Source organism: Centruroides sculpturatus, unplaced genomic scaffold (genome assembly GCF_000671375.1).
Source record: "Centruroides sculpturatus isolate CEXI.00-Female unplaced genomic scaffold, Cexi_2.0 scaffold763, whole genome shotgun sequence".
Taxonomy (NCBI): domain Eukaryota; kingdom Metazoa; phylum Arthropoda; class Arachnida; order Scorpiones; family Buthidae; genus Centruroides; species Centruroides sculpturatus.
Window position 1 is genome coordinate 191,033 of NW_019385963.1, and position 10,365 is coordinate 201,397.

General features: G+C 33.1%; 1 protein-coding gene across 2 annotated transcripts in view; it reads right to left on the minus strand.

The window, feature by feature from the left end:
* The window catches only part of LOC111612837 (OTU domain-containing protein 5-B-like), a 65,624-nt gene extending 58,156 nt beyond the window's left edge, over positions 1 to 7,468 (minus strand). For both annotated transcript variants that reach the window (XM_023354102.1, XM_023354101.1), the window contains exon 1: positions 6,794 to 7,468. In XM_023354102.1, the coding sequence (XP_023209870.1) occupies positions 6,794 to 7,315 (522 nt within the window). In that variant the 5' untranslated portion in view covers positions 7,316 to 7,468. The remainder of the gene's footprint in view (positions 1 to 6,793) is intronic.
* Between the last annotated feature and the right edge of the window lie 2,897 nt (positions 7,469 to 10,365).

The following is a 10,365-nucleotide window of genomic DNA, read 5'->3' on the forward strand; positions in this document are numbered from 1 at the left end:
AATCGAAGCGGAATAGAATTTAACATTAGTAAATAATATAAAATAAATATTGAAAATTATAACGAGATAGTTACGGTTAATAGATATATTATATCTAAATAAATAGATGTTATATGTTTTTATCAAAGCAAGAATTGGCATTTAGAGGGCATATGGAATATATTCGATCTAATAACAGAGGTAATTATATTGAACTTGTTTATTTATTAAGTACGTCAGATAAATAATCTATTAAAAGTACATTTAAAGAAAGAATTAACTGATTGCCCTGGAAGTCGCTTTCTTATTGAAACACAGCTTCCCTATCATCAAATGTCACGGCACGCCTCTGCAATCTTTAGAATTCTGTGCTTACTACATCAAACTATTTCCTTATAGATGGAACAGAAAGCATTGTCGTGGTTGACTACCAAACCGTGTGATAGAACTGTCTCGGCTGAAACATTAAAAAAAACAAAAAAGATATCTACAAACTGTTTGGGATAAGGACAGTATGAATATAGATAGTCCATTTATGTTACTGTAGGCCTGTAATCATACAATTTAGCAAAATCGCTGTAGAAGAAATTGCCGTGAACTTTCATGTTAGAAACAATAATGTAACGAAACGATGACGTCATCTATGTTTATATCAAAACATATTTTAAATTATCATCACGTTACTGAACGCCGTTTATTAAAATCGTTATAAAAAGTTTTAATTGGCATAAATTTGAGCTTTTGTAATTCTGAGTAACATTTTGAATAAAATATATTTGTTTCCATGCAATTTTTTTCTTATAAGCATTAAAATTAAGCCATAAAACTGAATTAGCTCTCTAATCCGGTAAGAATGTCGCATCCAGGTGAAGAAGGACGAGTTGGGGAAAATCAAAGAAAACCGCCGTTTAGGCCAAGAGAATCGCAGCAGTCCGACTTCCGCAAGACAGTGCGTCCCCATTGCGGACCAAGAGGCAGAACTCGACAAAACAGGAAGTGACAACTCGTCCGAGTTGTGACTTCCTGTTTTAGGAAGTGACAACTCGGAGGATATAGGAAGTGACAACTCGTCCGAGTTGTCACTTCCTATATCCTCCACAACAAGGTCTGCGGCCTGCCGATCCCCGAAGACCTTGGCCAAGTGCAATAGACTTAGAGTGTAGCGTCTCAACTCCGGGAGAGTGCCACGCCACACGCACTTGGGGAAGGTCGTCACCCGCTGCCTCTCGCTCTCGCTGCCGACACCGAACTAATCAATTGGGAAGAGACACGGTCGAGCCCCCAGTTCTCGAACGTCTCTTTGGGCGTGGTAAAGATGCGACTATGCAGACGCGAGCGAGCGAATTTTCCGAGCGAGGGAGAATATGTGGCGAGTAGAGGCGAGACATGATAAATATCAAACTCTGTCAGTTATGTGCGAGAACCAGAAATTCGTTCTCCCCAGCGATATTTTTCGCTTGTGCATGGTTCTCCTTTGCGACAACTATATCGCTCGCAACCTCTCCTCGCTACTAAATTCGCGCTCGCATAGTCTCACCCTAAGAGTCCGAGAAACTCGTTCTGCGCCATCGGAGCCGGCCGAGGAAACCCCTTCCTCCGGCGCCACCGCCTTCCTTCATCGGAACCTCCTCCGGATCCACTCCAACATCTTCATTCTGTAAAAAAAAGAAAATTTGCAATTAGTCGAGTGAAAACAGAAGCTTAAATTACGTCGACGAGAAAAGCAAAATGCTCACCGCAGTTCCCTAATTAAATCTAAAACATTCGAATCGACCATTGAACGATGGGCCGAGATGTCTTCTGGCAACGATTCTTCCGGGAATATTAAATAAATTTTTACGTCTAGGGTGAATATGGACTAAGACTTATCTCAAAAATTTTTGGTTTTCTTTGGAAAACTCCGCAAACGGCAAAAACAGCATACAACTTAAGAGCGCAAGAAAAGCAAATCTGACGCCAACTCCCTGCAAATCGTCGTGTGTGACAAATTTCGAACAATCGTTAAAAGACGCGTGAACAATGTTTGAATTTCGTAAAAATTAAAACAAAAAAAATTAATTTTATTAATTTTTTATTTAATTAATTCATAATTTTTCTTCAATCATTTTCTTGTGTTCGGAATTGAATTTAATAAATAAATTATCTTCAGCATTTACATCGTACGGAATATCCATCGTGGAGAGGTAAAAGACGATCTTAAATTCTATGTCTTGAGTCTTCTCCGAAAATTGCATGAAATTCGTTTAAATAAGTTGATAAAAAACTTTTTCGTCCATTTTCGACCATCGGATGAAATAAATCAAATTCTTAAGCTTTCGATTTATTTCACCCAATATTAATTTTGCTTTTCGGAAAGATTCCTCGGTCGTCATTGGGGTTGTACGTTTCGTGTATTAAATGTGCTTAAACTGGATTCATATATACTGATTTATCAAGTTAATATTTATTATTATTCATTATATTTTGATTATTAAAAAGTTTTTATCCATGACAATCACGGATATTCACAGGAGGGTGAGAGAATAATGATAAACGGATCTGACATAGCCCAGGTCAGACATCCATAAAAACTTGGGTGATGAAATCAGATTCGAATCCACTTATTTATAGTAACAGTCACACCGTTTATTCATAACCAGTCACGCTGTTTATTAATAACCAAAAAGTTATATCAAATCAACAACAATCAATATAGCGGTATTGTTGCATTTCACAAATTCGATTCATCAAAGAGTCACTTTCTCTTCTGATCCACCCCTGAAGGGATTAGATTTGTATCGTTGGCATACTTCATTACGCGCTATATACCAAGTAGACAAATTTAAGCATACTGGCATCATTATGTGTATCAATATTAACTCTTAAATATGTCCATACTGTCGTCCATACATAACGTCAAATGTGTCATATTGAACTCATTCAAATATGTCTCTATCACAGAAGACTCCGGGAATAGGGCCAAACATGTTATTGCTCTCTTGTTGATTCGAACATACAATATATAACAATCCTTCTTAATCTGTTGTGTAACATTTTAAAATTTGTAAAATATAATAATAATGCATTAAGTATTAATAAAATTAATATTAAATAATATATTTCTTCATTTCTTCCAAGTATTAATTATTATAAAAACCTTAAAAATCTTGCAAGAGCCAACGTGAATTTATACTTTTAACATACAAAATTAATAGTAAAAAAATTAAAAGTTAATATTACTTTTAAATTAATTAATAGTAAAGATTAACAGTAAAAGCAAAATATAAGTTACTAGTTGGCATTCAAAGTTTCTGATGACTCTTCGATAACAAGTTTTAATTANGCAAATGTCATTACTCTGAGCAGCAATATGGCCAGTGTAAACCTTTTCGGAATGTTTCTTTTCAATAAAATCAGTCACTTTCTGATAATATCTCAAGATTTCCTTTATCGAGCGAGATCCTTCCACGACAAAGCAAACATGCAGACTGAGATTGATGAACAGAAGTGAATAAAAAATGGTGCTGCGAACTAATGTAATGTCGTATGGTGAGTTTTTGTTTGTACCGTAAAGCAAAATTATGTTCAAATTTCATGTCATATCCTGAAAATTTCGTATGCTGGAGCATTCGAATATCCTAAGGTACTACTGTATACAGTTAATATTCATTGGATTCTCCATTCCATACTTCAGACCTATATCCCCAAAGTTAGCAAAATTATTTAGAAAAGATTAGGTTCGACATAGGGCCAAAACACAATCTAACAATAATATTAACAAATGAGAGAAATCTTAGCTCTAAAGGAAAAATTAGATTTATAAAATCCTTCTGCTTATTAATACCAGTAAGTCATATACATCATACATAGGTGCCACAACCAGAATAATGGCCATGTCTAAGCCAAATCCAAAGAGATACAGTAAGTAATCACTTAACATTGTTGAAAAAAGATATAAATATGTTTATCACCACTTACAATTATTGTTGTTGAATTTTTTATAAACAGTAAAATGTATTCTGTGAGATAAGAATTAAATGCCAGTAGTTGTAAACACAATATAAAATTATAGGATCCACAAACCTGAGAGAAGTCCAGCAGGAACCAAGTATTACTTTTTGAATGTTTTCAGCCTTGTTCTGATGTTCCTGAAGTCTTTTTAGGAATATCAGAATGAAATGGAATGTTTCATGAAAGCAAATCGTAATACAGGAAATTTAATTTGATTAGAATACAAATTTAAACTGATTCTATCATGCAAAGTGAAGTAATTGGATAACTACCTTACAAGGCATTATCAAAGCAGGCTTGCCATGCTTTAGAGGTTATCCTTTCATCTTTATTAATGCAATTGCCTCCTCTATATGACTTGAAAATTTCAAGGACTTCAAGCTCTCTGATATGTAGTCATTTTTAACATAAGGCTTGTTGAAATAATGGGTCAATTTTGGCCTCTGAAGTACAGATGGAGAGGCAAGTGGTGGTTTTCCCATGCTCAATATCATACTTGCACTCCTTCAAACATTTGGATAATGATCACTGGAGTCAAGTTGATGTAAATTAAATCTTTATTGGATCTGTTGTTACAAAGGGAAATGGCTTATACTCCTAGGCTCTTTTGTATGTATATGGATCTTTTCCACTTAGATCCAACAAAGTGTATTATTCTTTGTTTAATGCTACTATCAAGTGTCACCAGTAAAGAATAATAACTTATTTGATCCTAGTATTTAAGTAATAGTTAAAAATTAGTTACTTTTTTGTTTTGAGCAAAAAAAACTTTTTATGGAATGTTGAGTTATTGAGAGTAGACTTTCTGGGACTTTATTATAATTAGTTCTTGAGAATGTAATTTGCATATATAAAAACAATTAAGTATCCTGAAAAATTTTATAGTTAAAATCTTTTAGTTTTTATGACTAAATTATCATCAAATTTTATTGTTCTTAACTTAAAAATTTAGATTTTGTAGTCAATTATATGCATCACATTTCATTTTTGAGTTATAGAAATCTTACGAGATTGAACTGGATTAACGGGGTAAAGTAGCACAACTCATGGGCAATCAGCCAAGAAAGCTGCCTTCTGGAAAAGTTTGAGAAACTGGTCCCTATTTAGGTATTAAACATCTAAAGAAAACCCAGAAAACTCCAACACAGCAAGCCCAGTACCTACTGCCAACAACTATTTAATGATTTTATCCATTTGGCCACTGTTGGGTCCTCAAGAAATTGGAACATTATAATTAAAAACATATTTCAAGCTGAATTTCAAACATAAGATGTGAATCATAGCAACCATAGTGTTATATAATTCATACTAAATAATCTGTTTAAAATTTTCAAATATATAAAAGAAAAAAAATCATTACATATTTTACAAATTTAGCAATTCTGTGTAAAATTTAACAATTAATAATTTTACAAAATAAAAATTGATTAAATTTATTAAATACTCTTAATTAAAAATTCAAATTATACAATCACATTATGAACTGAAAATTTACAAAGTTAAAAATGCATTCATTACTTTACTTCATGGAAAACAGGCATAATTACATTAATCAAGCTTTCTCTATAAATATATGTATTTGTACACATACATTTTCAAGCAAATTAACATAATTTTAGTTTTACTATGTCAATAAAAATGAGATAAAAAATATAGAAACTAATGTGCACATGTATTGTTCAGCATAAACTGCAATGGTGTAAAAATACATAAATCAAATTTGCATAAATTGAGCATCATTCGCATTTAGGCTACTAATGGACGTAAAGTTTAATTATGTAACACTAACTTCAAATGAATACACTATTCATTTGAATAGTGTATTCATGAATAGTGTATTCACAAGCATTCTGTTTATTATAAATTCAATTCATGTACAATTAGAAATTTTAATTAAAAGCCTAATTAGCTGATTTAGCAAATTATATTTTCATTTGAAATAACCAAAAGTTTCAATTTATTAATGTTCTTTTAAATTAATAGTAAATGAAAACTTCAAAATTACTATTATTATTTTCTTTTAACATAAGTGCATGACAATTTTATAGATAATTGCCTTGAAAAAATAAAGATCTATTAAAATGGTATTAATTTTTGTCATCAAAATGTCATTTTTGGGCAGTTTAATGCTAAAAACATTTTCTAATTTAATAGATTTTATTCAGAATGAGTTTTAAATAAACTTTTCACTTGCAACCTGATAAAATAAACAGTTTATAAATAATTTACCTTAGTAACCATTTCTCATATACAAATTATTAAAAAAAATATGTAATTTCAAAATAGAAGTATTCAGAATTTTTAATCAGCAAAATCCATCAATTAAATAGTTTATTTTCTTTTTTTCCCCTCTTACTTACCTTAAATTAACTTTCCATTTATGTAACAATATTTGGGAAATGGTCCAACTAAATTCCAATTCAATAACATAATCAAATAATTTATCTAAATTATTCTAATTGGTATAAATCAAGCATTTTACATTTATAATGTACAAGTTAGAAAATAATATTTTTTTACATACTGAAGCTGACAGTGAAAAACTTAATTTATTGTATTTTTCGCCTCACAAGACATACCGCCGTATTGGATGCATGAAATTTTTGGGAGAAAAAATATACAATGCATTCAGCTTACAGGTCAAAATAGTGCATGTTACGAGGCAAAAAATATGGGTAAAACTTACTTATTTATATACATACACAAAGTAATTAAAAGTAGCTTCAACCAAAATGTTACTTATTATATATATAAATATAAATAAAAAGAGAGTGCTTAACATGTTTGTTTACAAATCAATTTTGAAATGTGATGTCATTCTTACCTCATCCAATTCTTCTTCTGTCCACATTTCAATTGGACGATCATATTCGTCACCACTATTATACCCAGAAGGGCCTCCATTGACACCATCATCTTCAGTTGTTTTGACTTGCATTGCACTATTTGGCCTATCTTGAGAGGGACTATGTCCACTCTGCGAAGTGCTGGGATTTGTAAAATTGGTCTGATTATTCGTTCTATGCACAACATGATTAGAATGGACATGGGGATGATTTTTTCGAATACTTCTGTGAGGAGAAGCTCTACGACGACGTTTTGAGTGACTGGGTCCGCTGTCTGTCGTCTCGTAATCGTAAAAATTTGTTGATGTCGCGTGTGAAGGTCGCTTTTCGCCTCTCGGTGTGGCCGGTGGCCATGTTTGAGGCGAGAAATTGAACCTCTCGCGACTTTCTGGTGGATGAGGTTGATGTCCATGACGGTCGCCATGATAAGAATGATTGGGATCTGTGTTTTCACCTTCATTTTTCGACTGTGTCGTCTTTTTCTTGGGTAATATGGTCATGGTGATTGATATAGACGCTCTGTAGAGTTTACCGATTATTTCGGTCGTGCGATGACACTAAAATATAACTCGTCACATCACATACCGGTAGAGACCAAATAGACACTTCTGAAACTCAAGATGGCGGATACTAAATAAGATAATAGTACTACGCATGACCCGGATTACGTCATAATTAAATTATAATTAATTTCGCTTTATTTAGCGAAATATCAAATGAATTTTTTAAATTTTCTGCTTAAAAATATATAATGCGAAAGAAATTGTGATATTTAACGTAAAAATAATCAATAAATATATGATGATACGCTTATAAAAGCAATTACGAAAATATATTCATTTCGGATTCTTGATTTGAATCAAAAAAAGTTCATATTTATAAATCTGAATCATCATCATCAGCCTCAGCTTATTCTACCATTTCAAATTATGGTGTAGCCTTCCTTACATAATCGTCCATCATTTGTGCCCATGTTTGCCTATCGTTTGTTTCTCTCCATCATGTTGTGCCTGCTTGTTTCCTTATGTCACAGTCCATCCTAAGTATGGACGTCCTTTGGGTCTCTTGATTTCCCGTGGATACCACATTGTGATTCTCGTGGATCATCTGTTGTCAGTCCTCCTTGCCAGATGTCTTGCCCATTGCCATTTGAGAGATTTAATTCTGTGGATCACATCAATTATCTCTTTGCCTAATCCACTCTATTCTTTTGTGATCTTTCTTGGTTATTCCTAGCATGTATCGCTTCATTGACCTTTCGGCAACTTGGAGTTTCACTGTTATTTATTTCTTTATGTCCAAGTTTCACATCCGTATGTCATGACTGGTAGTACGCATTGATCAAATGCTGTTTTCTTCAGGCGGATTGGCATTTTAGACTTGGAATCGTGTCAAATTTCAGCCTCCGAATCCTTTGAAAATCTCTACGTTTTGAGACTTCCTGAATTTAAAAAAGTCAAAAAATTCCGTGTGTGTGTGTGTGTGTGTGTGTTGGCGTCAATTTCGCTAGTATCTCGAGATGGAATAAAGATTAATAAACGAAATTTAGCTCGGTGGCTTGAGTTAATAGATGACCGGAACGACTCTGTTGTTAAAGGAAAAGTCTGATGTACTGCACAGTACAGGGTAAGCCACTACTAATTTGAGGTGGAGAGCATATATTTTTAATTAAATAAAGTAAAAATATGATTAAAAATTGCAGCTCGGCATTGTGACGTCACAATAAATAATTGTTCGTAGTTATAGTTTGTGAAAAATTTGGGGTCTACTTGTGAAAATATTTACAATGAAAAACTACATTTTGATTTTTTTCGTGAAATGAATTACAATATTAAAGTTAAAATTCTTCTAAGAGGTAATAAGGAGTTAATAATTGTGGGAAATGTAAGAACCCTTGCATTTGCCCATCCAAAATAGACAAAGAAAACATGCTAGTACGCGCAAGAGAATGATATGTAGAAACTACACCATTAAAATGTGTACAAATTGTGTACTATATCCATCATTCTGGATAAGAAAAATATATTAATACGAATCTTTTGTTCGTTATGTTGTAGACAACAACTTTAGACACTAAAGCCGTCAGCCCGAAGAGGTATTGGAAAATTATCAATTCAAAATGCATTGTTAAATAGGCGAAATAAAGAGAACTGTTTTATTCTCGGTCTCTGTTAAATGTGTATAATTAAGAAAGACGTGATAAATATTACTAGTCTCACTATTGAAGGAAGACACCTTTACCTATAACTTTTTAAACGCTCTCTAGCGTGACAAAATAGTCTGTCTCCATGAAGTTAACTACCGTCCTTTTCCCGAAGGCTTTGTAGATTTCTAACCTTTCAAGTTGTTTCCGCTGAGGCTCTATTTTCTTTCAATGATGTCTTTTTCATTTCTAAGGAATGAGGGAATTGTAGGATTCTTCTAAAACCCTACAATTTTCTCAATCCTTCAGTTGCGTGCCGTCATTAGAAGCGGTGGATGCGCCGCTTCCCTTGTATTTTCTAAAAAATAAATACATATTAATTTTAATTATATGAAAATAATCGCACAATATTTTATTATAACCGCATTATATATCTTATTACAAATTTCTATACTACACGTGAAAAAAAATAAGATTGCTATTGTATATTCGAATATTAGTGGCGGAGTGGAAACGCTGTATTGTTAGCATCCAAACAACCAGATTCGCGCATGCGCTTTACAGAGCACCAACTTCACCCGGTTTAGCCGGTGGAAGTCCAGGACCTTGGGTGGCTGCTACACGTATACCGCATCCAATTCTATCCAGAACCGGTTCCGGTCCTGTATAGAATTGCTGCTAGATATTTGACCGCCCTCGCCCGATTACGAGTAGATTTATAACTTAACCCAACCGATAAGAATTTACTCGTATGTTTTTACGATAGTTCTGTATAGTTGACAGGAGTTTTAAAAAATCCATTAAAATATTTGATATTTTTATTCCGCTCTCCGGTTTTATATTACTCACGGATTTCAATGTTAAACCAGTGATATTACGATTTCGTATATCCCATCTCTAAGGGGATGTAGAAAAAACGTGTAATGTTAAAAAATTAACCGTTACTTTGGTAGCATAATTTACAACTAAATTTAATGTGAGAGATGCACCAGGTACAGAAAAAGCTCTAGAATTTATTTTCCTTACATTTACGATTTATGTATCCGTTGTCATAAAAATTTGTCTTTCCACTTTTTCCCGAGACTACAAATATTCGAGTACAAAGTAACTGGTTTCGACTTATTTCTACTTAAGAAGTAGTTAAATAATTAAGCGATTGGGGAATTGGGGACATAAACAAAACCCTGATGAGAGCCGAAATTTTACTTAAACAAAAGGTTAACCGAACCAATCTCTAGCCGAGAACAGTTGGACTGATTTCTTCGAAATATTAGATGTAATAAAGACAGACATTTTTCCAGTTCAACGAGAGTGACCGAAAAGTTGTAAATTTTGGAAATTTCCGTGGACAACACCTGGTCCTAAAACGAATTAGTTAGAAAACAAACGACGGACAATCTATTAAGT